This window comes from Falco rusticolus, chromosome 11, assembly GCF_015220075.1.
Source record: "Falco rusticolus isolate bFalRus1 chromosome 11, bFalRus1.pri, whole genome shotgun sequence".
Taxonomy (NCBI): domain Eukaryota; kingdom Metazoa; phylum Chordata; class Aves; order Falconiformes; family Falconidae; genus Falco; species Falco rusticolus.
In genome coordinates, this window is record NC_051197.1 from 28355688 (window position 1) to 28383351 (window position 27664).

At 54.9% G+C, this 27664-nt stretch overlaps 1 protein-coding gene across 7 annotated transcripts in view; it reads right to left on the reverse strand.

Annotated features, from left to right (window-relative positions):
• CACNA1E (calcium voltage-gated channel subunit alpha1 E) overlaps nucleotides 1-27664 on the reverse strand; it is a 147824-nt gene that overhangs the window by 65268 nt on the left and 54892 nt on the right. For all 7 annotated transcript variants that reach the window (XR_005106638.1, XM_037403481.1, XM_037403480.1 and 4 more), the window contains exons 4-8: nucleotides 22201-22306; nucleotides 21597-21736; nucleotides 10856-10959; nucleotides 9915-10067; nucleotides 9425-9606 (exon numbers count right to left, since the gene is read on the reverse strand). Coding sequence is in view for 6 of the 7 variants with exons in the window: in XM_037403481.1 (XP_037259378.1) it covers nucleotides 9425-9606; nucleotides 9915-10067; nucleotides 10856-10959; nucleotides 21597-21736; nucleotides 22201-22306 (685 nt within the window). In the remaining variant the exon portion in view is untranslated. The remainder of the gene's footprint in view (nucleotides 1-9424; nucleotides 9607-9914; nucleotides 10068-10855; nucleotides 10960-21596; nucleotides 21737-22200; nucleotides 22307-27664) is intronic.

Consider the following 27664-nt stretch of genomic DNA (forward strand, 5'->3'; position numbering starts at 1 on the left):
GCGGGGAAACAAAAAAACCCCACAGTCTCTCCTAGCTAAAAATAAACAGAGAGCATGTTCTGCCTGTGCAAGGTGCCTTTAACGGCCACTCATTGCCCACCAGCTTGGGCAGCGGGACTGGGGACGGATGCTGTGGGCACCCAGCTCATTTGGAGAGCAGCAGGACATGGGGAGCTGCTGGATTTCACACACAGAGATCCACCCTTGTTGGTTCCCCAGTGTCTAGTAATAGGGCTGGGCTCCCACTTCAGGCTTTCCCTGGAAAGGAAGGGAGCTTTCTGCCCCTTCCCAGCAGGAGATGTTCTGGAGACCTCCACATCCAGCTTGGTCAGCATCAACAGCACACAGTGATGCCCCGTAGGCACTCAGGTTCCTCCTCAAAATTTGTCTGCATTAGGAGAGAGCTTCTGTGGTTTCTGTTTAAATTTGGACCAGAACAGCACATCATTAGATCAGGGTAATATACACCCACAACTGTAACAAACTGGCCGTGACGTGCTCAGGGGCTACGGCAGCACTGTGCTGCGGGGTTGAGGGGAGGATCCATAGGACCTCCAGGAGCACGGGTGGCCCTGTCCCACTCTCCTCGAGGTCCTCTTCTAGCGATCTCCCACCCCGCAGGGAGCTCCCAGGGACCTGTGGCTTCGCTTGCATTGCAGGCAGGCTTTAACAGGCAGGGATGGGGTGACCAAACCATCCCAACCACCGCAGCTGGGCAGGAGAGGTCTGTCTGTGCCCCCTGGCTGCAGTCCTAGCAAGGGGATTTGGGGATGATGTGGAAAGCCAGGATCTCAGAAGGCTTTGCCCTGGGTACCATGCCTGCCTTCCCCAGCACTTCCCAGGGGCTTGCTGCCTAGCACAGGGACAGAGCAGACCTGCTGGGACAGCAGGTGCAAAACCACCACAGCTTCCATGATTTGCCCGCCAAATCCTTGGCTCAGCAATTCCCGATGAACTTTGCCTGGTGATGACGCCCACCGTGCCCCTGCCACAGCTGATGGTATCCCCACCACCACCACCCCTGCGGCACCCGACCTGCTCCTCCCTGCAAACCACAGCTGCAGCGGGCTGATAAACACATGCAGGCCAGCAGCAACAGCCTCAAAATCTCCAGCAAAAAGGAGGAGAAAAAAAAACCCAAAACCCCAAACAAACCAAAACCCCACCTTACAGCAGATTCCCTGGCCTAACTAGTTCCCTCAAGTCCTTGACACCCGCTGCTGCTCTCCCCAGCGCACCACCAGATCTCTTTCTTTCCTTTATTAGCAGTAATTTGATCTGCTGCATGCAGGGCCATGCTTCACTCCTGCCAGCCCTGCCTGGTATCCATCAGCGACCCCGGCACTGGACAAGATCTGAATGAAAATGCTTTGCTTTGCCAAATCAGGTTAATAAGGAAATTGGTACATTTCCTTTGCAGGGCCAGGGCTGGCCCGCGGTGGGACACATCCTGCCACAGCCGTGCATCAGGGTCTCCAGGCAGGGTGGGCACCTCCTGCCCCATGCCCTGCCTGTCACTGGCCGTGGGGTGCTGAGGGCAGGCAGCAGTCCCTGCAGAGGGGTGCAGGATGCTCTGCAAAGCCCACAGCACACGGGCATGCTTGTGTCAGGCATGGGGGGAAGTGGGAAAACAGGGAAAAATCCAATATATTTCAATTTTCTGTTTTCTAAATGGAATGCGAAAAATGCATTGCTAGAAGCGTTGCTAAAAATCAGGTGTTTTCAAAACATTTGAAATAGGTGTTGAGACCAATTTTTGTTCTGTTCTCCTGTATTTCATTGAGAAATTGCACCTAGATGTCCCAGCATCCACCTGCAGACCCTGTCTTCACGCGTGCCTGTGCCCCCTCCTCCTTTCACCCCCAGCCATCCCTCCCTGCGACCCCTCAGCCGCTCCCACCTCTGCTCCCAAACCCCCACCTTCTCCCTGCCCAGACCCCTCCTGCACCTTCCCCAGCCTCAGATGAGGGCACCCCCCTCAGTGCCCATAGGCAGGATGAACTTTTCCTGATGAAATATTTGCAAAGCTCTGCAGCCTTCATTAGACATGGCGCTCGGCTAAAGCAGCACCAGTGTTCCCAGTCCAGATCCTCAGCATCAGGCTCAGACACGTGCCAGCTGCTGCCTCTCCGGCAGGACCTGGAGCCTGCACGCTGCACTGGGGCACGGTTTTCATGGGATCAGCTTTGGGGCTGGTTTTCAGTGGAGCTCGGTGATTGCCAGGCTGGATTCCCTGCTTTGTTTTGAGCATGCAGCCAGCCCAGACAGGCAGCTCAGGGCCCGTGATATGTTTCCTGCCGTGGTAAGGGGGGTTGGAACTTTAAGGTCCCTTCCAACCCAAGCCATTCTATGATTCCTAGATGCAGGAACATCCCCAGCTCCAGCTGCAATGCTCTGGGGCAACAGACCTACACGTAACCTTGCTCAAGGTCCCCAACTCACCCCAATACCCCTGACAAGCCCAGCTGGATGCACATCAGCACATGCACCAACATAGATGCATGGAAACAGCTTTACAAAGCCTCATTGGCACCATTTCCAGCACCAAACCCTCTAATGAAATTACAGGTCCGGAGCTTAACGAAGATGAGCAATGCAGGGCCAAGCAGCACCGAGACCCTCCCATCACCTCCTCTCCTTGAGTCTGGAGTTGTTGGGCATTGCCGGAGCATCGGTGCCTCTGCCAGCCCCTGGGTCCCCCCATTCCTGCCAGCAGACGGACTTTCCCGTGCGGGCAGGAAGGAGGGTGTGGGCAGGGAGCTTTTGACAGAACATGCCTGCAAAGCTGGGGATCCAGCAGACAGTTTGTTTCTTGCTGTGTCATTTCAGCGCACACAGGCAGAGGGAAAAGGGGGGGAAAAATTCAAAAAAATATGCAGGAACATTTGGCAAGCCAGCGAGGGTCTGACTTTGCTGAGTGCAGAGAAAGAGCCGTTTCTTCCAAAGGGAGAAGAGGGTAAAGCAGGCTGGCTGCCACTCACACGCCTGTTGGGGATGAGCTCCAGCACCCATGGCTGGCAGCACGCGAGCTGCCAGCTCGGGCACCAGCAGGAGCCATTTGGGGAAAAACAGCTCGTTCCATGAAGTTTGGAAGGTTTTAAACCTTCGGGCTGGAATTTGAAGTCTCCTCTCTGAAGCCCTGATAACTCAACTGCATTTTAAACGCTCGGTGTTTAATGCTTCAGAGGAAGAAGCAGGAAGGGGCTCTGTCCTGCGGTGCCACGTGTGCCAGGGACTTTCTGGCAGCCCCCCATGTCCCCCCGCCCAGCACACAGCACACCCCGCTTCGCCCTCACGGCTAGGAGCCGCCAGGAATAGCTGCAGAGGCATTAAGATCTGTGCTTGCTACTGAGCTGCTAAGAGCACAGGGTGCTGATTAAATTTTCATACCTCCCTGACAGGATATTTTGTGTGTGTTGTGTTTTAATTTAAAACACATAAGGAGGAACTCCTTTTCCCTTTGCAAGTGTTCCAGCTTGAGAGCCTGGCATCATCCCAGGGCACAGAGGGCTAAAAAGCCAAGTGGTTCCCCTCTTGCACCATCCCTCTCATCTCTTCCTCCTCTCCCCAGAGATCATCTCTAGCCAGCGCTGCTCCTTGCTGGGAGCCACCACACTCCCAGCTTCACCCTGCACAGTGGCCAAAGGAGTAGCAGGGCAGGCTCAGCCCCTGGCTGTGGGACCACCGTGCTGAGCTCCTCCAGTGTTCTCTGCCCATCACTGTGGTGTCAGGGCAAGTGCTTTTTATGGGGGGATCTTTGCCCTGCCAGCCCTCACTGCAGAGTCCCTACAACCCTCAGCACATGGCTGGCACTGCTGCAGCTCTTGCCCTGGAATCGGGGACCCCAGGGGACTGGCACCAATGTCCAGAGGAGCTACAGCAGCTCTGGGAAGCGCTGGAGCTCAGGAAGGCTTCCCAGCTCATCTCAGGTCTGAGCAAACTCCTCTCTGGTTGAATCAATTTCACTGGCCCCTGGCTGCCCCACATAAAGCCAGGCACTGCCCTCATTCTCTGAAAGGCAACAGGAGATACCCACCAAGACCTGCGTGATGCTCAGGTCCCGCTCACACTGTTCACACATAGGTGCTTAAGGGAGAGCAGCTGAGTGCTGAGCATCCCAAGGGATGGCTGTGACACACCAAGAAGAACTTATGCCAACAAGAAATGAGCAATTTTATACACACACCCAGAGAAGAGTAATTGTTTTGCAACAGATCCCTGCTCTGATCCCCTCCAAGGCCGCTTGACTAGTGCAGCTGGGGACCTGGCAGGGAGCAAGGCAGCCAAGCTTTGCACCCATCTCCAATCCTCGTGCTCCAGCACAGCCAGTGATTTAACACACCTCCCTTTCCCAACACCCCGAATCAGGGCTGCCTGAACAGTCCTCATTTCATCAAGGATGGATATTTCACCACATTTGAAAACCAGGCTCCAGCAGAAGATCTCAGGTTTGGAGCTTCACAGTTGAAACCAGCCCAAGCCAACTTTTGAAAACCCAGCTCCGCACCCAGCAGCATGAAACCCCGATCTCTGCACATGGTGAGATTCTTCTCAGCCCTTTAGCACCCCACATTTAGAGGAGATCTCAAACCCCAGGGCCACACTGGGCTCCTGCAGGGCGTCCTCCCCTTGCACCCTCCTGGCCACAGCACCTCGGGCGTGCTAGCAGCATGTGGCGGTTGAGTCACACTTGCTGCGAAGCTCCTTCCTTGCAGCAGCTTTTGCAGAGCCTCTGCTGCCGGGCTCGGCATGCACGGCTTGCGCTTCACACCTAGCAAGCACGTTTGCAACTGCCTGGCTGTTTGCAGGCGGCTGTTAAGTTTTGCAGGGGGCTACAAGACCTGCACATCCCATCTCCCCTGAGGCTGTGGCACACAGATCTGCCCACAGCCACTGCATTTTAGTAGGTATTTTGGAAGCTGCTGAGGACTCGATACTCTTTTCCCCAGCAAACGCTCTCCTCCTGATGCACCAAGGTACTCCTCCAGCACCCAGAAGGCTCCCAGCACTAGCCCTGGCATCACCTAATGCTCTCTGTACCTTTTTGCCCTCCTGCTTCCCTATAGTCCCGATTCTGCCACAAAAGGCCTTTTGGGTTTACAGCAAGCAACTGCAGCCAGCTAGCTCCTGTTACACCTTGCAATGCATTTTTAATTAGTAGCATGAATGCTCTTCCAGTGCTGCTTTAATGCATGTGCTTAGGAGGCAAATGTTTTTACCCATCGCTGCCAATAGCCATGGCCCTGTGCAAAGTCAGCTTGGCTCTTTGCATGGCCCAGCTGCAGGTTGGTTATCACTGCCGTGCAGGCACTCCCCATCTGCAGGTTGCTTCAACTCTCAGAAATTTACTGAAGCCACAACATGAGGATCCAGAGTTCAACCTGACAGCCAGATCCAGGCAGAGAAACACTTTCCCCATGCAGCAGGCTCTGGTTCTGTGCACCGGCCCTGCTGTACCTTTGAAGTGCTCAGTCTCTCTCCCAGGGCGAGCAGAGGGTGCCCAGGGCCACAGCCACACATGTGCCCATGCTTGTACTCATGGTCCCTTGCAACCATATGCAACCTCAGCAACCACTTGCAACCACAACCACTTGTACCTCGCAGCAGCCTCAGACCCTGCAAGCAGTGCCAGCAGGAGCCGCAGACAGCCCTGGCTCCCCTGCCTGCATCTGTCCATCTTTGTGTTGCTCTCACAGCTATAAACAGCTTTCTCCATGCACTTGTGTCGTCATTTGTCCCACACTAACCTAATGTTAATGCCCAGCTGGGGGCTGGGGCTCCTGCGCTGCATGGCTGGCGTTGCCGGCTCCGGAGAGCCAAGAGCAGTGCTCGGGGCAAGGGACCCAGCTGGGACAGGCAGGGCTGAGCCCTCTCCCTGCAGAGCCCACCAAGCCAGCCCACAGCCCCAGCATATGCTTGCCACTGGGCTTTTTCATCCCATCTCAGCTCCTGACAGCATGGGGGAAAGAGAAAAGTAGAATCTCCCAGCCAGCCGGGCTCTTCCTCACTACTTGCAAGCACAGCAGCTGAACACTTCCAAACAGGAAAGCAAATAACTAGTCTCAGTAAACAAATACAGCCTCTTGAGTCCATGTTTTGGAGGAAACTATAAATTCATACTCCTCTCCTGTTTGCTTTCTGGGACCAGGGGAGCTGGACTGAGCACCCAAAGCCACCAGCACCACTGAGTGCCTGTGTCGTGTCCAGCCAGCCCCGTGGCACACACCAGCAGCCCCTCACCAGCCCTGCCACTCCCTGCCCAGACCCCAGCATCACTGTTTAAAGTCAAAAATCTGCAACCCAGCCCCTACCCCATGCCGACACGGCTGCAGAGGCGGAGAAGTAGGACAGTGAGCTTCTTTGCCAGCATTAAATTTCCCTCTGGTCCCTACAGAAATCAGGTTTGGTCTCCAGCCAGCCCAGGGAAGGGGCACCTGCTCCAGTGTAAGAAGAAAAGCAAAATACTCCTTAGCCCCTGTTTTGGACCACAGAGACAGCCACAGGAACCACAAAGCCACAACTCCCCTCTAAAAGACATTAAAGTCCTTCAGGCTCCCAGGGATGGGAGCTAGAAAAGCCATAACACCCCACAATCTGAGGCTTTTTCTTTCTTTTTTAAACAGATACTGTGATTTCTACCTAGTAAGACAGCATTTCACGCAGGCAAGGCTGATTAAAACAAGGCAAAAGGCAAACACATCCATGAAATAACACATGTGGAAAGTACCACCAGGCCAATTAGCTTTTCGTGATGCTATCTACAAATTCCAGGAGCTATGCTTCTAGACCTGGTAAAATTGTGGAAAAATGGGTCTTAAAATCACAATACAGTTACACAGGGGAATACTATAGTAAGCAATTTCTTTGAGAGGTTGCTAAAGTGGTTTTCCTGCAATCTCCTTCTCTGCAGTGTGAACCTGCAAGGATGCAGCCTCCCATCTCTTTACCCTGGTGGGAAAGCAGAGTCCCGCCTCGATTCCCCCAAACCTGGGGCATGTGCTAGGCAAGGTCCATGCTGGTTAGCAGCAGGACCCTGCTCTGGTTTGCTGCTCCAAGTGATGAAGGTGACAGCAGAGCATCCCAGTGGCTTTCCACTCCTGCCCAGCCCTCCTCCTGCATCCCCCGGGGACCACATCCCCCACCTGTATGCCTCATTTTGCTATTAAAAAACAGGCAGAAGCTCATTCTGCTGCCTCCAAGCAGCAGAAGGACTGAGCATCCATAGCCTTTGCAATCTAGAGGCACCCTACGAGACAGCCAGCATCCCCAGGGAGGGCAGGAGGCACAGCTCGACAGTGCTGGGAACAGTGTCCATCCCTCGCCGCCTCCCAGAATGAATCAGCAGGATTTTACTATACCAAGGCCCCAGTCTTCACTTGATTAAAAGCCCAGAAATGTCCATAATCCTTTCCGTTATAGGTAAGTAATAACTGGTTCTTTGCAGAGGAGTGGGAAAGGGAGGTACCTTACGGTCCCAGCCATCAGGGACACCATGACAGAGCACGTCTGCCCAGCAATGCTGCCGATGTTGAGAAGATTATTTGGATAACAGGTCTTATGGCCCCCCAGGTGTCCTGGAGAGCCCTCAGTTTAGCAGCAGCGGTGGTAAACAAGGGATCACCCAGGGCAGGTCCTGCAGAGCACGGTTTTCAGTGCTCCCAGCAGCATCTCCCATCCTTACCCTCCAGTAAGATCCAGATGGTGGACCATCAAATCCTGGACACTGAACGGATTGGCTTGGCTTCCCAGTAAGGATATCCCAAAGAGCAGGAGACCAGACTTTTTTGGGAACCACCAGTACAAACCCTCAAGGTCGCTCAGACCATAAATCACCTGTCCATGTATCTCACTGACTCCTTGCACACCGCAACCCAGGCTCTAGCACGGGAAGTACTGCTGCTAATTGCTGCAGGTGCCAAAGGACAGGGAGGAAGGGAATAGGGAGTGCCGATGATAGCAGCGCCCGGCTTTTGCAGAGAAATGATCATTAACACAAGAAACAAGGTGCAGGATGGGTTGCTGGTGCCAGCCGTGGGCAGTGCTGGGCATGCATGGGATGCTGTACAGCAGTATGAGCAGGCAGCAGTCGCCCAGCCACACTGACAGCAGGGGAACCACGCTGCCAAGCTGGAAAAATCACCTTTCCTGCTATACTCAACTATGCCTGGGCAATAGGTGCTGTAGTTAAGTCTCTAACCCCATTGATACACCAGAAACAGTCGAGAAATGGTCTTTTCTCAGTCTGAACACTGAGATGGTTCAATCATGCCTAATTCCCCTGCTGAAGCAGCAAGATCCTTACACCCCCATCCTCATGGTAAAGTCTTGCCATGAACTCTCCCCTTTCCATCCCAGTCTAGGTTTCACAGTCCATCTACCCATACACACTATCCTGCACCTCCAGAAGGACCCTGGGATGGATGGAGCGGGAGGGGGGCCCCAATGCTGGCAGCGTGGTGCCTTTACCTAGGGTTAAAAGCCACCCTTTCTGCTGACAATGAAGTAACTATCAAAGCATGTTTCCCCATCACAAGCCATTCAATTTGCCTCCCGCAGGGCAATGCCACTGAAATCTCCAGGCATTATGGGAACCAGGGTATAAAAACATTCCCGGTGCAATGACGCCCAAATTGATGCTGAAATTAGGCTGGGAACAGAACTAGCATAGTTACTTCTAGCCCAAAAACTAAAACATACATATACAGTCAATCACCCACAATGATATTGCACTTTGTGATCACCCATAGCTTCGTTCCTGCTTCTAGCTTTGCCCCCAGGTTGCTCCCTGGGCACCCCAAGGGCTCAGACATCGGCAACTTCAAGCAGTTGCAAACCACAGGAACTCAGCCCAGCCATGCCCAGCTTCATCAGCACTGACATATGTTTGCAGCACAAATACCAATGATCTCAGCTCCCTGTTGGACACCAAAATGCTGCCCCTGCCCCCCAGGGAGGGGGCCAAGCCCAGCTTCGGGGCTTTCCAAGGCCACCATGGGGATGCAGGCACCTCTGCTGCCTGGTCTGCAGGGAGAGGGGACGTGCAGTAGCCAGAAACCACATCCACGTATACAGAGCTGCCCCGAGGAGCCCAGGAGGAGGAGGAACAACAAAGGAAAGATACCCTTCAGGGACAGCCCTCAAGCAGAAGGCTTGCTGCAGCCCACGTCCACGAGGTTTTGCTCTCTGCAATGGGTTGCACAACCAGCCCAGAGATGGGGACCAAGCCCTTCAAGCTCCCTTTGCCCAGAGACACATAACACGCCTCTCTGTCCCCCATCTCCTGCCCAAATGGGAAGGACCAACCCCATCCCCATCATGAAGGAAACTCAGGATCTTACAGGTTTCCAGCACACAGAAATACTGTCCCCAGCTCCACATTCCCATGCCCAGCTGCCCAAAGAGACCCCAGAGCAGCGCTACTCACATTGTACAGGACTGTGGTCCACCCTTCCATGGTGATGCACTGGAAGACGGTCAACACAGCAAAGAGGATGTTGTCAAACTGCGTGATCCCATCGTTGGGACCGATCCACTCCCGGCATTCGTATCCTGGGGGGCAACCCTGCACCCCGCATGGATGGGGGGGGTCCAGCTCCTCTAGTTCACCTGCGAGCACACAGCAGAGAACCAAAGGAGACAGAGGTAAGAGAGAGGCAGGGGACAGGCGAGGGAAGGGTCTGAATGCCGGCGGGCTTGGGACAGAGCAAAAGACCGCACTGGGACTAGCCAGGGATGACACAGACTGCTTCCATAAGAAACTGGGACATCCTGAACGCAAGCGGTTGATGCCTGGCGCACACAAAGCAAAATGCAGGATCTTCTCAGCCCTGGGCTTCACATGATAGCAACATGCGCTCGTCCCAGCTGTTTTTCACCCATGGGATGCCAAGTGGGCGCAGAGCCCTTCTCCCCACCTGAATTGTTTGTATAGCAGGCTCGGTGCAGCTTCCCGCTGTAGAACTCCAGGCCGATAATAGCAAACATGAGGATAGCAAAAAAGAGCAGCAAGCCAATCTGGAGGAGAGGCACCATGGCCTTCATGATGGATTTCAGCACAATCTGCAGGCCTGGAAGGGGAAAGAAAGAGCACAGCTCAGCACAGTGCTGCAAACCCCCTGCCTGGGCACATCCATCCCACCTCTAGCAAGAGGAAGACAGTGAGCAGGGAGGATGGGCAGTCATCAGACAGATGCAAGAGGCCAGCACAGCCTGGATAATCCCTTAGGGCAGAGAAGGACTGTGGAGGAAAGCACCACCCTGGGGGGAGCAGGAAGGGCCAGGCTGCAAAGCAAAGCTTGAGGAGGGCTGGTTTCTGGTTCTGGTCTTCCCTCTGGTGTCCTGCCTGTCCTTATCCCACCTGGACTTTGTGGGACATGGCCCGTGCAGCTCTGTCCCCCTCACTGCCCCCAGGGCATGGATCCAGCACACCACCCACCCCGTGCCCAGGGCAGGAGGGATGGGAGGACCAGTGCCAGCAGCAGCCTAGTTTCTTTATTTATCCCCACGCTGGCAGGTGAAATCTTGCAAAAAAATCCTCAGATCTCCTCCAAATAAACCTCAGTCCTGAAAGGAGCCACCCACTGCCTTCTGGCCAGGGAATCGGAGCCACGGGTGAGCCCTGGTGAGCTGCCGAGCCCAGCCTTGCACCAGCACAGAGCAGGCTGGGCAGGGGGAACCGCCACCCGGGAACACCAAATGCTGCCATCCTACAGCTCCCACCACGTGGCAGGGTTTTCCCTCTCTTTCCTGATTTCGCCCTCTGTCTTTGATGGGAACGAGAACCCCTCTTGCTCTGAAGGACATAATGGGATGGGTGTGGACACCCCAAAGGGAGGACCAGGAGCATCCAACTTACTGGGAATGCCTGAGACGAGCTTCAGAGGTCTGAGCACACGCACAGCCCGCAGCGTCCGCAGGTCCACGTGGGTGTTGAAGTGCGTCCCAGCGGTGGCAAGGATGCTGTGGGCAGACAGGGAGAGAGAGCAGAGTTATCCTGGGCAAAGCCCTCAGCCACCCCGGTGCCAAGAGCCATGTTCTCATGCCAGGCTGGAGGAAGCCACGAGGCAGACCGTGTCCCTGGGTAGGTATAGAGATTCAACAGCTCCCAAAGCCCGCATGCCAGCAAGCCCTGTTTGAAGCTAGCACCAAAGCTCATGGGCCACTGTGGTCAGCCAAAGCCACCTAGGGGCCACCCCACCCTGGCAGCCCCCCATCGATGCCTCCCACATGCCAGGATGGCCAGGGACAGCCCCACGCCGCAGCACTGGCCATCACCTATGCCGTACAATTGCGCTCTGGGGCCTCGGTGCTACCAACACCATATCCATCGTGCCTACATAGGTTTAACCTGCCTTCCAGGCAGGTAGCAAGCACGTGGACCAGAGATGGGAGTCACTTCCCTGAGGGTCACCCACACTCCCCTGGCAACACCTCCACCCATCAGTTGCTCTGGCTTTTTCCACATATGGAGCTTCCTTAGAGTCCCACCTCTGGGATTGCCGACAAGGAGCCAAGAACCTCACATGCATTCAAAAATCTATAGTAATGAAAGTTTGATGACCTTGGAAGGCAACCAGCAGGCACAGGAAGGACTCCAGAGGTTTTCCTTTAAAACACAAAGATATTTTTTTTTCAAGCCCATCTCTGGAAAACAAATTGGGGCAGAAGGGAGCTGGTGCACATCAAGTCCAGCAGCGGCAATACTCGAGGCCCCTGTACCTGCTGGGGTGACGCGGGTCAGGGATGCTGGCAGAGACACGGGAGCACAGATAGCAGTGCCAGAGCTCGTGGGCTCCTCTCCCATCGGGGGCTCAGTCCCCAGATGCTGGGCAAGGAGGAGGAGGAGGGAGTGCTGCAGCAGAGGAGCAGGGGATGGGGAGGAGAGCGGGACAGAGAGAGGCAGCAACCTCGGGGTTGTTTGCAGCAATCCAAAAACCCAGGGAAATTGGGTCATTGTTCCACTAATTCATCTAATTACAGGCCAGAGCAGCTCTCTGGCGCGCTGAGCAATTAGCACTCTTTCTCTCCCCCTCTCCCCGAGGTACGGCAGGTACCAACCTGTCCCTCCAGAAAGGCGGTTGGGTTTCCTAGGATACCCTGGCAGCAAAAATGCTCTAACATCAGCAAACCCGATTGTTTCAACTCCTTTTCCTACCCTCCTCTTCCTCCCTGCCCCAGCGCAAAGGGTCAGCTGCAAAGCTTGGCCCCAGCATCCCCCACATTTCCCCGTGTACCAGGCTGCTTATCCCCGATGTATATGGGCATCATTTACCCTTGATAGCACCACCCCTTTCCCCTGTCCTCCTTTGGCAAGGTCCCTGTTCCCCAGCCTGTGACCAGCCCCCACTACCCGCAGGGCTGACGGGAGAGCAGAAGAGGGACTTAATTAAGTCAGGAGCACCCAGAGGCTGGGGAGAGCTGCATTGTTAAATTGGTTGTAAGATCAAAATCAATAAGTATGATAAAGCACGGCCACTCAGCTACACGTGGGAGAGAGAAGAGCAGAGGCGCTTTCATCTCTTTCACGCAGCCTGCCTGTGAGAGCAGGGTAACCCAGTGCTCCCCAAAACGCCAGCATAGAGGACACGCTGTGTCCAATGGCATGCTGGAGACCCCAAGACCCTCCTTCAGCTTTGCTCCTCATGTTCCAACACCTGGTGTCCAACCAGCCTCCCAAAGGGGCGGGGGAAAGGCATTTGCAGCCCCTGTGCTGACTCCAGCTAGGATGGAGCATCTCCAGGAGGCCAGGGATGCTCCTGGGCTGGACACAGGCTGCAGTGCTTCTCCTGAGGGCTCGCCAACACAAGCCCAGCAGGAAGGCTCCTGGCAGCAGAGCAGGATCGACAGCCTTCTCCTACCACCACAGAGCAGCAGGAGCTGTGGCCTAGCACAGCTGGGCAGAGTGGTGGAGGTGGAGCCATCACTGGTCCCAGCCCCACCGCACATCTCCTCCCTGGGGCAGGACCATCACCTAAGGCTGGTCCGGCACGGCGGAGGGAAGGAGAGCGCCCTGGCTGCAAAGTCCTCTGCTAACCCAGATTTGCTTGAAGGGCTCAGGAGCCGTCGCGCTGAGCCTCCAGGCAAGGTTCAGGCGATTTCAGGGCACTACTTCCAGGCGCTCTAAATTAGCTGCTAAGAATGGGACTCCTGTGTGGCAAGGTGACATGCTCCTTGTCCTCACTGGGGGACAAGGGACATCACAAGCTGTTTTAGAAGGGGGTTTGAACAGATCACCAGAGCGAGGTGGTTGCACTGCAGACATGTCTCCTGACCAATGACAGAAAGATGACCAACCGCTACAAAACAGGTGCCTGAGCATCCTTTTGCAGGCAGAGCTGCAGCTCCCAGTGAGGGCAGATGCACTGGGAGCACGCACTGCTCAAGCTGCTCCTGGCAAACCCATCCATCCCAGAGCGCCGAGAGCAGGGTCTGATCAGACCTGGACCACCTTCAGACCAATTGAGGTGGCTGGAAAAAGCAAAGCAAGCTTCCAGGCACACAAGCCTGGCTTCTGCCTGCTTTTCCCAAGCCTTTCAGTGATTCTAAGTATCGGAGATTGCCTCTCCCCAATAACCAGGCTTCACTAGTACACACAGACACCACCACCACATCACTGCTAATAATATACACAATGCTCAAAACACACCTTCCTGCTCTGAACTTCAGCATCTCACCTGTTAATTGCTTGTTAACCCTCTAAACATGCCTCTTTTTTAATTTGCAAAGAGCCACCCGTATCACCTAGCACACCCACTTCTGATTCATTGGCACACGTTAGGGCTTCTTACAGCTCCTCGGGATGCACAGCATGGAGATGGGACTTGGGCTGTGACAAACCTTTGTGCTGGCACAGGGCGGCAGCTCCGGTATCTGTAGAACAATTTAAACCCTTTTCGATCACTTACAATATCCACGTCTGATGTGCTAATAATTATTCTTTATTTTTAGGCAAGGACCCAAACTAAAATTACATTTCACCATCCAAGTTATTTGAAAAAGCTGCCAGATTGGGCTATAAAAATCTCAATGATCTCATGCTTTTCATCATATGTACTGGAGGAAAAAAAGAAGAAAAAAGAAGTGAAGGCGTTTTTATAGGTCACCCAGGCAAAGGGGTTAGTTTTACTTCTTCAGAGGAAAGGGGGAAGAGAGACTTCAGGTGGAGAAAAGAGCAGAGAGGAGCTATTGGAAGAATGCAAATGAAAAAGGAGAGAGGAGGCAGGATGGGAAATATATGCTAATCCCCTGAAGTATAATTGAATAGTGAGCAATCACCGGCAGACAAAAACATGCTTTCGGGGGGGGGGGGGGGGGGGGGGGGGGGGGAGAAAAAAAAAAATCCAATGCTTTGTGTTTGCAACCAGGATGATTGTTTTATTTTATTTATTTACAGACTCCAGAGCGAAGGGCAAGCTCCTGCTGGGCCCGCCGCACCTGCAGGCTTTGGGGCTGGCTGCTGGCAGAGCGATGCTCAGCCCTCAGGCACCACTCCAGCTCGCAGCAGCTGAGCAAAGCGCATGCCCTCGGCCTCCAGCTGAAGGCCTGCACCTATGGATTTCTTCTTGGGGTGTGCAAAAAAAGTAAAAAAAAAAAAAAAACAAACAACATCACACAACACACACATTTTAACTGACTCTCTGCTCTTTGGAACTTAGCAAGAATAAGCCACGAGTGATGCTCAAATGGCCCTGGCCACACAAAGCACTTCTACTAGCACAGAGGCTGTACCAAATTCGGGCACTATCACACACTACAGCACCCACTACACCTCTGCTGTCCATGCCAGAGGCTGTGCCTTGCACCCGCTCCTGTCCCTATCACCCCACCAGGAGCAGCACCAGCAGCCCTGAAGCCTCAGCCCTTGGGGACAGCACACACAGCTCAGGGCGTGCTGCAAAGTGCTTTGTGCTGGGGACCCCAAGCAAAAGCTGAACCCCCAGATGATCAGATTGACTCTCGATTCATCCCCCCTCCCCAAACTGAGCATCCCTCAGCCAGTTCCATCAGGGATCGTTGCAGAGGTACATGCAGACAAGCCATCCCAGCAAAGGGCAGCTCCAGGGTGTGCCAAGTACAGGGAGGGATCGGCTGAGACAGACTAATCTCAGCTCAAAATCTGGGGCAGGGAGGGTGCTGGCTGGCTGGCTGACATGCAAATTAATATTTATAATTAAGTGGAAAGGCCCCTGAAGGCTTGCACTGCCACCTGACTCTATGAGGGAGACTACTTCATAATTAATACACTGGTCAAATGGCTCATGGAAAGTAAGTTACCTGATGAATTTACCCTATTCTTGCCCTTTTCTGCTGGTGAATCTACCCCTCCCCTCTCTGCAGACAGCACCACAAGTAGCAGGATGCACTCTAGGCTCTTGGGTCCAAATCCCACTCAAGGAAGGGCCAGCGGGATCGGGTCACCCACCCTGAGGATGCCCCAGCAGAGCACAGTGGTCCCGCTTTGGGGATGCTGAGGGACAGGGACACCAGGTCCAAGTCCCTGTTCAGAGCAACCTCAGAGCCTCCATCATGTTCACTTGCTCTTTCTAGGTTTTGGGGCCGTGACACAAGTGGATTGCGCTGCTGCAAAGCTGCTGATCCCATCTTTCCTGGCAGCTTCGAGAGCCCTGAACTAGAGGCACCAACTCCCTGCAAAGTGGGATGTGGGTGAATGACAGAATCTGCCTTCACCAGCCTTCAGTGTGGGGGAAAAAAATGATCCCCCAAGGCCACCTCTGCCTGGAGAAGCCCCCAGGATCTGGTGCAGGAGGGAGCATCCCTCCTCTGCACCCTGCTCTGCACCCTGGTGCTGGCCGAAGCCTGCATCTCCCTCCCACCTCCAGCCCCTGCAACATCTCTCAGCAGATGCAGGATGTGGCAGGAGGAGAAATGCTGGTGAAACTACATTTGCACATACAGGACCTGGTAGAAACCTACAGTAGTCATTGCCAGGAGGCCAGAGAGCTGACTCCGGCAAAAGAAATATAGCACAGGCAACCCTGTACTGCAGCAGCATCTGTCTGAACTCATGCCAAAGGAGAGGGGTCCTAGACCCCAGGGATATCCACCCAAGCCTGGGTGATACTACCTTCTCACATAAGGATATGGTGGAAAACAAACCCTTCCCTCAAGCTGGGTTTTTCCCCTACAGCTCCTCTCCCGGCATGAGGTCCACGGCAGTGCAAAGAAATGGTGCACAGGGACTTGGCAGCTTGGCCCAAGGCTTTACCTCCAGGAGGACGAGGGCTTCACCCCAGCCCAGGAGCTCTGCAAGGATGTCAGGGCTGGGGAAGGAGCCCCTGGGGACTGCCGGGGGCGGAGGGGTGCCTGGAGGGGGGGCAATGCCCCCAGGGACCAGCAGTCGCGTGGGAGGGACTGACTCACTCCACAGCGCAGCAGCTGCGGGAAACCAACCGCCAGGGAAGAGGAGCCGGGAAGGACAGGGTGAAGCACTTGAGTGGCATGTGGGCCCGATCCTGTACCAGGGAAAGGTGGGCTGTCATGAGTCTGCCTGCCCAGCGCCTCTCCCATGCCCCCACCACCACCCATCCCCAGTGGCTTCTTCCCTCGTCAGCCACCCCACCCCCTCACGGGGCCAGGGAAATGTTGTACGAGGTGCCGATGTCAGGCACAGCCCCTTGCCGTGGTATATGGCACATGAATCATTCACAAAGCTGGGGAATTAATTATTCATCCAAACGAAAGACCAAACACTTTACTAATTGTCCTGGAAGGAAAGAGCTGGGAAGGGGGTGGGAGATAGGGCAGACATAGGGTTGGAGACCGGCACTATTCACGCAAGAAAATGAAGGGAAGAGGGAATAAAAAAAAAAGTATTATCTGGTGTGATCAAAGCATTGTTCCACTTTTGGATTTGGGGTTGTCTCTTTACTGGTTCATCTTATAGGACAACACTCCTTGCAGTGGTACAGGTTCCTGCCAAATAATTGTGTTGGGATGCTGCACTTATGCTCCAATTTAACGCTTGCTCTCCAAGCCTCATACCCACTCCCCCCAAGCTTCCTTGCATGGCGGTGGGCTGTGCTCCGCCAGGGAAAGAGCCTTTTCCTAGCCTGTGTGTGCACATGGGTGCTCTCACACATGCATGGCGTGCCAGGCACGCTGCTGAGGGCTGGCACCCCAAACCATGAAGGGATGCGGTATATGAATATTCCCACACAGAGCTGCTGCTAGCGCCATTCAAGGACCTCTCTGGACCTCAAAGATCAAAAAGACCACCTCAGACACACAGAACCTGGGTTGCTCAAGGCGCACTAAATACCAGAGGGCAAAGCATCCTTTTTCTCTGCCATGGGGGAGCTCAAGGGAATTGTGAAAAGGGCGCCCAAACATCCAGGCAGCACCACAACCAGCAACAAGCCACCCTGCCCTCCTCATCCCCATGCTCACATTGCAACCCTGCGGCACACGAGGGATTTCACCAGGAGGTCAGAGGGAAAGGCCAGGCTCACAACTGCAGCTTGCCCTTGCAGGGAGAGGACTTTGGTTTTTAGGCCAGCACATGGACTGGGAGAGTCAGGCTTTCCTCTGCTGTCACAGGCTGGTGCCCGGCCGGTTGGCTCCAGGCTTGCTAAGGGCATGGCTGGCACCGCTGGCAATCATTCATTCCTGCCTTTCCTTGGCCACGCTCCACCCCACAAAATCCCTTAATGAAAACCACAGTGCCCAAGGGCTTCACAAAAGGCATCCAGGTGTAGCAGCTGTTATTAAACCCTCCGAAAACCCCTGACGCCAGCTCTTCCTTTTAGCCAGCCCGGTGTATTTATCCTGCTTTACAGCGGCTGCTTCCCCAAGCTCCCGAGCAGCACAACTTCACAAGGGCCTTTTGAATTCCATTTTGATTTTTTTCCCCCCTGTTGTTAGAAGCGTTCCCCCACCCCTTCACCTCTCACGTAAGGTGTTATTGTATTACTGCTGCAACTGCTATAAAAAAGGCAGCGCGATGCTGTGATGCTCAGGCATTGGAGTGTGTGAAGCACACACCCACCTGGATATTTGCAGAGGGAGTTTAACCATTCTTTTTCCATAAGCACCTTCAAATATGGCACAGGACAGGGAAGGCTGCCGTTGGGACCTCGTTTTCTACTCATTACGCCAATGGGACCTGGGGAGCAGGGAGCTGATGCTCCAGTTGCTGATGGCTGAAGCTCCTTCAACCTCACCCTCTCAGGACCACTGATTAAGAGGTCACAAAGCTCCCGCTGCCCTTTCTGCTCATTTCTGAGAAGTTTTCCCCTTTTTGGTCCAGGACACACTGCACTGAGCAGGTCACAAGTCCAGCTTCAGTGCCCAGCCAGCTCTGGTTCATGCATGAGCAAGGCAAGCATCCCCAAGCCCCAGGGGAAACACAGACCTTCCCCTCCCCGGCTCTGCCTGAGGAGTGAAGGTATTTTATGCACGTTTTTGGTTAAAAATATTTTTAGCTGGGGGAGAACAGGCTGGGTTTTTTTCAGACAGCAATGATGATTTGGAAACCACAGGTTATAAACAGAGCAGGTTTACAAATGTGACTATTAGTTCCCCAGTGGAAGCTTTAGCATCAGGGAGTTTTAGGTGGGCGTTGATTTCCACTGAGATGAAAAAAATCTGGATTTATTGATACAAGAAGCAAACACCAGCTGAACCCAAGTCAAAGCCACCCATTCCTGCACAGGGTCCCAGGAGACCTGTCACAGCAGTAGCCCCCCATGAGGCTAATTTACACCAGGGAGACCATGCCCGGGCTATCCCACTGCTCATGGAAACCCCAATGGGATGTCTGGGGCCATGATGCCACCTGCATCGAGCACCTCTCCCTTCAGATATGTGACAAAAAATAAGTCCAGAAAGGAAGAGTAGTACCCTGTGTCACCCTTGGAAGGACAAGGGCCAGCAAGCATGATCCTGGATGGACTAGAGGGATCCAGCATTAGATCTGGGGGCGGGTCCTGCTCATGTGGATATCCTCTCTGATCCATCACCATGGGATGCATCAGCATCCCAAACCTGTCAGCACATCCCAAGGCAAGTGCTATCCTACACTTCCGATGCTCACAACATCCCCTCCACCACGGCCACTGTCTCTTGCTAAGTTGCTACAAGACCCTAACGACCATTAATTCTCCCAAGCTCAATAGTCTCTGTCCAGACACACATATTAATCAAGCGTTAAGCTTTAGTCCACAAAGACAATCCTGAACCCGCCAGGCGCCTGCACACGTCCCCCGTGCAGACTTCACCACCCGCCTTACACAACCGACACAGCATGAACCGCCAAGTGCAAACCCTCTCCCACAAGCTGTTTGCAAGTCATTTGCCAGCCAAGGATTATTTGCTGAAGAAATTTGCCAATAATTCAGCAGATCAAAACAGGCAAGAGGTTCTTGCGAGGGAGGTGCAACTATGGCGCCCAAGAACAGAACCTTTTCAGCACCTCATGGCAAAAGCAAGAGCTGAACAGCACAGAGGCACCCATGACCTGGTCCAGCTGATCCCTCAGTGACCCAATCCTCCCCAAAACCTGTCCAGGATGAAAACCTGTGGGTTGCCTCCTCCACCCATCACACACCAGAATCCACACCAAAAGGCTGGTGAGCACATGCCAGGGGGGCACTGGCACTGCTGGAGCAAAGCCAGCAGGTAACGAGGCATTTCTGGGGGAGAGTTTCATCCTGCTGGAGCAAACACCAGGATGTGAGGGGGCGATGGTGGCGAAGCAGACCCCGGAGGGTTGTGCCCGCATGTAACCAGTGGTGTCAGGGGCAACTGGGCACCTCCCGGCAGGGCAGCCGGCATCGGCGCTAGCAGTCCTTCATGGACAATTGATTCCCTGGCATGGGGCCCGGCACGGCACCGAAAGGAGCTGGCGAGGCTTTCACGAGTGAGTAATTGCTGAGCGCTGACTCAGCACCAGCTCGGTTACAGTCAGCTTGCCTGGAGCCGCGGGGAGAGGTCTGTGGTGACCCCCCCCCCCTCCCAGCCCAGTGCTTCCCCTTGGCCCAAGCCCCAAAGGATGCCCGGGCCAGAAGACAGCCGATGGGCATTTCCCAGGCACCTGGATGCTTTCTGCACACCTGGCTCAGCACCACAGCTACACAGTGAGGCTGAGACACCCCCTCTTGCTGCTACCGGGGTGCGCACCTTTGTCCAGCCCAAGAGCTGTGCCCAGCCACTGTCCCCACAGCAGCGAGCCCGCCAGGCCACGGAACCCTCCCCTGAGGGTCACTTTGCAGATGCAGAAGAGCCAGCAGCATCCTGTGTGATGGCTGCACTGCCCACAGGCAGCCTGTCTGCTGTCCACCGAGGAGCATCACCCCACCACCAGCACACTGAGACCCCTTGTCTTCACAGGCAGACACAGTCCCACGCCCCAGCGAGGCCATCCAGGTCCACACTGGACCAAGGGAATCAAAATGTTCCTAGCCATGTTCTCCTCAAGCCTTTCCTCAAGCATAGCTCTAACCACACCTCTCTGCAATAGACAAGCAGCACCCATCACCACATCCCTGGCAGCACCAGGGTCAGCATCCCCCTTCCTCCTCCAAACACCCAACTGGGTGTCACATCCCATGTGGTGCCACTACCCTGCAAGCCAAGAGATAGGTCTGTGCAGCAAGCAACTCAGGAGAGACCCCCAGGTATCTCGCCTGGCTCCCATGCCTCAGTTTCCCAGCCAGCCCTGCAGCTGCTCTGCACCCAGGAGAGCTCATGGAGTACTCAGGGATCCACAGGCACCATCTGTTTGTAGGCATCAAACCAGCTCCTCTGAACACGGTGTTTCCATCAGCATGCAAAAAGGAACAGCCACAATCCAGGCACCCTTTCCCCAGGTTCTCAGTGGCTGCAGGCACCCGTCTGCCCTCTACACAGTGAGGGGCCCAGGAGGTCACCCTGGGGGACTCAAGCCAATTGCCAGCGTTGGCTAACACAAGCCTAAATGCCCCTGCTCATTTCTATGTCACCAGCAGAGCCCATGTACAGCAAGCAGGACTCAAATCTGGGCCACATCCCTGGCCAGTGACGCCACCAGTGACACGATCAGCACCTGTGACGCTCTGTGTGCTACCACCCCCAGCATCATTGCTGCGTGCTGGGACCCTGAGCAAGCATTACCTGGGAACATGGCTCCACCCAGACCTCATTCCTAAACCCCCAGCACCGGAGCAAAACTGGAAAGTACTTGGGAGGGCAAGAGGAGAAGAGATTTTTTCCTTCCCCATGTAGGGTTTGACTAAAACTTCTCCCAGACCACATTCAGCTGCTTATCAGGCCATGCTCCTACCTCATCCTCACCTTGTCCCACACCCAGATGGGTGACAGATGCCAGGCCACCAGCTGAGGAAAGCTAGACATGATGCCCTCAGAGCCAGCCCTCCTCACCCAGTGAGGAACCTCATCCCACCACCAGCTGCCCAAGCAAAGCCAACACAGGAGCCTTCAGCGCAGGGAACCACCTTCCCCTCCCTCACTGGGATGAAGAAACACCAACAGCAACAGCAAATCACAGCCTTGCCCAGATCCTGGAGCTCGTGTCCCCACTGGAATGAGCCCCCATGCCTTGCTGACCAAGCCCACCAACAGTCCCACGCCGCCTGACTCACCCACTGAGGACCACGATGAAGTCCATGACGTTCCAGCCATTGCGCAGGTATGAGCCCTTGTGGAAAACAAACCCCAGAGCCACAATCTTAATCCCAGCCTCGAAGCAGAAAATCCCGATGAAGTAGGGCTCCGTCTTCTCCTGCCAGAGGGGAACAGGTGACATGGTGAGAGGAGGATACTGGGCAAACACAGCACCAGCCATTTCACATTGACTCAACTCACGTCCCACCCCACCTTCCCCAGCCCTGTCCTCTCCTTTGGGAGCTTTCCCAACCCCTCCTCAGCCAGCACCAGCCTTGGAAATAAAAAGAGGATGGCTATGACCCACTCAAGTTGCCCAGTCCCCCTTCCCTACCCCACGTTTTCAGGGGCTTAAACCTTCCCGAACCCTTTCCATGGAGGAGGAGTAGGTGACAACAGCCCCAGGAAGGCTGGAGGAGCTGGTCCAAGAGGAAACCTCCTGCCCTACCACCCTGAAACCAGAAGAAATCAGCTTGTAGGATAGGGTGGCTCCCCTTGGCTGATGCCCCTGCTCACTCCCCAGACACACCCCACCCCCACCCCCCGATGCAGGGCAGAGAGGGACGGACACGAGGTACTTACTAATCTCCGTGACATGGGCGTCTTGTCATCCTCAGGGAGGTGCTGCTCGAGCGCCAGCACAATGCAGTTGGCAATGATGGTCGCCAAGATCATGTATTCGAAGGGAGTGAAGGGGAGTTAAGGAGCAGAGAAGAGATGGATGACGACCCCAACCCACCTGCCCCGCCCTGCCAGCCCTGCATTTCACCTGCTCGTTAGCTGCCACCACCACCACTTTCCCCACAGGAACACGCACACACACAGCCCAGGTTTCACCTCCCCGCTGCTTCTGAGCAGGAGGGTGAAGCCCACCTTGGTACTGTTTGGAAAGGAGAGGGTTGACAAGAGAACTGAGAGTCCCCAAGATCTTCCTCACTGGAGACCTGCTGAGCCTCATCACCTCCTTTCCGAGTTCATGGGACATTAACCAACGGCCTTTGCTGGGCTTTGAACTCTCTTGGGGGAGAGATGCCGCTTGTGGTGGGAGCCCAGAAGATGGACACAAGTATGAAGGTGGACAGCCAGGCTCTGAGCAGATTAGGCTTTGTCTAGAAGAGGGTTTGGCACAATCCCTATCTTGGCATGCTGAGGGCTGGGGCTGGAACATCCCTTCGTGCCATGGCCCTGCTGCTTGCCTTCTCTCTTCCGTCATGAAGCAACAGGAGAGGGGGCTTGGAAAAGGGGCATCATGGGCGATCAGCAGCCCTGGTCATAAAGCACCCTCATGGGAGGGACCATCTGCACAGCCCGAGGAGGACAGGGCATCCCTAGCAGGTTCTGGGGATTCAGCCTGGATCAGCCCCCCTGTGCCCAGCGCTGGAGTGGGGGACGTGCCTTGGGAACTGAGGATCCCTTGCCAAGCACCCTGTGGGTGGCAGGGTGAGCCCAGGCAGCGCTGGGAGCTGCAGAGCACCAGGCTGAGCATCTGCAACTCAAGACACTGATGGCACCTGTATCTGAGCCTCATTCCAGGCAGGGTGGCAACCCCCTGCAGAGACATCCCAGCTCAGCCGTGCTTCAGCGAGACCCCAAGGGTAGCAGTACCTTACCAACAGGATCTGGGTGGATGCTTACGAGCATCCTAAGGACTTGCACACCCTTCTCCAGAAGCAACCACACACCAGGACAAGTGGCAGCAGATTCTGGCACCTGAGGACCTGAGTGAGTGGGGAGGCGGAGGAAAGGGCAGGCTGACACCCAGCAGAGCACCCCAAACTCAGCTCCCACCTGCCTTTTGATTCACAGGGGCTGCTGGGAGCAAGGTGGGGGCACAGAGCTCCCTCCTCCTGCCTGGCCCACTGCCAGACCCTGAAAACAAAGCACTTCCAAGTGACAGAACAGCCACATCTTTCCAATTTCCCACCCATCTTTACCACATCTTTGCAATAAAACCCCTGTTGTCCTCAATAACAAGATGAGGTGAGATTCATCAGCAGGCAGCACACCCTACCTCTGTGGAAGCCAAAAAACCTGCAGCTATGGTACCGTCACCGCTGGCACCAGTGGCCACCCCAGGAGGGGACTGCCACCTTCCCAAGGCTTGTGACTGGGGAAAGGGGATGTGATTCCACCTGGGATACTTTTGACCATAAAGAAGTCACCCACGCTCCCACCACCGCAAGCCGGTGTGGGGAGCAGCACCCTGGTTGAGCCCTTCCCCACCACACCAGGCTTCTCCAGACCACGCAGCTTCACCACTCAGGCCAGGAGGTGCCAAACACCCATGCCATCACCCCCAGGAAAAGAGATGATTTTCTCTTTTGCAACCTTGTCTTTTTGGCCACCAAAGCTACTGACCGCAGTGAGATGCTTTAAACATGTGGCCTTGAGCCCATGGCATGGGCAAGAGAAGACATCCAGTGCTGGCCACCAGCATGGGAAACTGGAAACTGTGAAGTGACCCCAGCAGCAGCAGCCCTGGCTGCAGTGACCCCGCGCATGCTGCAGCGTGTGGGCAAGGTGGGAGTGGGGCCGGGCATCTAGCAGGTCCCAGGAGAGCTGGCCAAGACGGGCAGCCAAGGGGAGCCTGCACCAGCTGGAAGCTGTTTAGCCCAGTAAGAGGAAAAGCCAGGAAAAATGCAACCAAGGCACTTAAAAGGCCACTCAGTGCAATTCATGGTTGCTAAGTTAGAGACAAACCAAAAAAGGGACCACTACAGAGCTCACCACTCAGACCTCGGTGCCACCAGGCACAACTCGTGAGCAGCTCCCTGTGCTCAGGGAGAGGCCAGATGCCAGAAGTTTTCCTCCTAGGCTTAATACAAACGAAGATTTCATTGCACGGCTCCTGCAAAAGCCACGCGCTTTCCCTGCTTCCCACCTCTGGCCACACGCTTCAGCTAATACACAGACTGTGGCGCTTGGCCTGGAGCCACCGGCCTATTTGGGGTCCTTTTTGTTTCATTTTCTTGAAAGTCTGCGAGCAATTAGCACAAGCTTAAAAGAAAACAGCGTGTTAGTGGGGCGGTGCAGCCAGCTCCCCAGGGGCCAGGCACATTTGCCTAGATGAGAAGTGAGGGAACAGCGTGGCGAGTCCGTCTGGCTGCCCCGGCATGGCTAACCCTGCCGAGCATCCCACCGAGCTGAGCATCCCGTGCCTCTCCCCACTGCGCCAGGCATCTACCACTGCCACCTCCCTCCTGCATCTGCTAATCCCACAGGGAAAACACCCAGGTGGGAAAAATCTAACTTCCCCAAAGCCAGCAGCACAGGAGCCCTGCCCAGCAGTGCCTGGGGGACTCAGGACCACCTCTAACGGCTCAGCTTGCCTCTGTGTTTCCTTGCTGGCTCCAACATCTGGCTCGACAGTGTAGAGACCGTGCACATCTGTCACGGCCCCAGCACAGGAGCGCATCCCCACTCCACCTCAGACAAGTGCACAAGCATGTGGGTCAACAGATATCAAGTCTAAGGGAAACAGGGCAATCGCTGCCCTAAGCAGTGACCTAAGCACGTCGCTGCCAAAAATGACTCTTCCAAACCTCGCTAGCCCAGTTTTCCAAGGACCCGAGCCTGAGTTATTGCATCAAGAGCTGGGTGAAAGCTGCAAGGCAGCAACCCCATGGAAACAAGCCCCCGTAGCTCCAGCCGTGCCAGGTTTTGAGAGGCTGAGGGTAAGAAAACCCTCCCCAAGAAACAGCTGGAACATCTGGCTGAACCAGGAGAATTTTACCAGCACACTTCACTCCTGCCAAGCAAGCATCCTCCCAGCTCAGAGCTGGAGCCCACCGGACAACGCTCTATCACTCCTTTGTTTTCTCTCTCATTAAATGTCTAATTACACAACCTTCCAACCATCCAAAATGCAGAGTAGCACTCGCCTCCCTCCAAGCCCAGTAATGAAAGCCCGTCTCCCTCCAGCCTTCTCCTCCTCCTTCGTCTGGCTTCTCCTGGAGGATCATTAGGGAGCCGATAAAAATAGGTTTTCTTATTGATTTATCTCCTTTACCCAACGCGCTCTCCCCTGTACCGTTGACTTGTTTCCTTAGCAACTTGGCTGATCCCAGTGCACACCACACCTGCAGCTCCATGCTTCCTTCCCAGTGCATTTGAGGTGGGAAAGATGCCCCCAGGACACATGGACACCCCCCCAACCCATGCCCCAGCCCACCTGGAGCAGGCACTGCAGGCCAACCCCATGCCTGGAGCTGGAGTTCCTTGGTGGGTCTGGTGGGACCCAGCAGGGAGCACCAGGGAGATGTCCAGCCACCGGTGGATCCTTGCTTCCAGCTGTGAGCACCTTCTTCACCTCCCTCCCCTAGTGGGAGCTAGAACCAACCCACCCAGAACATCTATATTGCTAACGCAGGGAACGCGCCCAGCTCCAAGTCCTGAAGATGGATTGACAGTGCTGATGGCACATTGATGGAACCCCCTCAAGAGGCTGGGTGTGAAAGAAATCCCTTCCCAGATGTAGGCAAGGCCCAGCAGCTGCAGAGAGCCCACCTCCACCTCTCTCCTTTGGTGACCATGCCTTCTCCCCACTCCTGGTAGGGCAGGTGGGGAAAGACCAAAAGAGCCAGAGGAGTGTGGCCACGTGGGCATCTCCAAAAGGCCTCTTGGGGAAGCCCACCTTAGAGCACCAGCAAGAAGGGCAGGAACAATTTAACCCTTTGCCCTGCCTGCATCACCCAGCCCAGCTCCAACATCTCCTGGAAGCTTTAAGTCTGTTTCCCACCGCTCCTCAGGCTTCCCCCAGGACTTGCTGCACTGAGGGGCTTTCCCTGCTCAGGTGTCAATAAGAGGGAGCTTCAGTTCCTACATCTGTGGACTTCATCTTGCTGGTCCCAACCCCACCACTGCTGCCTGCCCTACACAGATAAGGCATGCTAGGAAGACATACCCACCTCTTCAGCATCCCCATCCCCAGCACACCCCAGTCCCCCTCCTCTCAGCTCCATACCCCAGCAGGAAAGCAAGCACCTCCTCTCCAAAGCCGTTTTCCAAAAGAAACCCGAAATGCCAAACAGAGCAAAGACCGTGAGTGCTCTTAATTCACCTCTGGGGTCCCCCAGCCCTGAAGCACCCCCCTGGCTTGTCCCCGAGGTCACAGGGGAAGTTCCCCCAGCAGATAAGGCTATCCAGTGCCCTCAAGCATCTGTAGAGCCGTGGCCCCTCATGTCTGTCCCCACCCCTGTGCCCTGCCACCCAGTGCTCCCAACCCAGCCATGCTTTGCTGGGGCTGACAGAAAGCGATGGCCAGATGGACAAGGTGCTGACAGACCCCAAATCCTCCCGTCACATTTTGAACACCAGCCAGCTCCCGCGTGCCCATTACACACAATGAAACAGGCTCAGGAGAGCGAGTATGAGCTTGGGGTTGTGCTTGTGTCTCTGCACAGCTCACAGGGAGCACCCAGGCAAGGCGCTCAGCCCTCCTAAAGCTCACTGCACGGACATGCCTCAACTGGGAAGACTTCGCTTGCTATCTGCAGATATAGCTTTTGCTGCTTATAACTCCAAAACGTGACAGTCTGGTCTCCATCAGGGGCTCAATGGAAGGCAGTGTCAGGCAGGAGCCAGTCTGGGCAGAGCTGCCTGCGCTGCTGGCACTGCCGTAGGGATGCGGGGTGCCTGCCTGCCACGTGCAAACAGCTCCGTGGAGAAGCGTCACCTTCTCCCCCACCTCACCCTGCGCTTAAAAACTGGAAATCAAATATCTCTCCTCCTCTTTTTTTTTTTTTTTTTTTAAAAAAAAAACTACATCATGTGATTTTCCTGCCTTAACATCAGTTTTTTAACTTTGGTTGCCACAGCAACAGGATGCAACTTGGCGTCACCATGACAACAGCTGCCTCTGTTTAAATTCACCATCTGACAGGCAGCCTCGCTCTCCCCGGCTGTCAAAAAGATGGACCTGCCATTACACCTACTCGCCCCTCCCAGAAAAAAAAAAAAAAAAAAAAAAAAAAAAAAGCCCAACAATTTCAAATCTGATGAATGAAGGGCACAGAAAACAGCCTGGGGGGGTGGAGGGAGACACGTT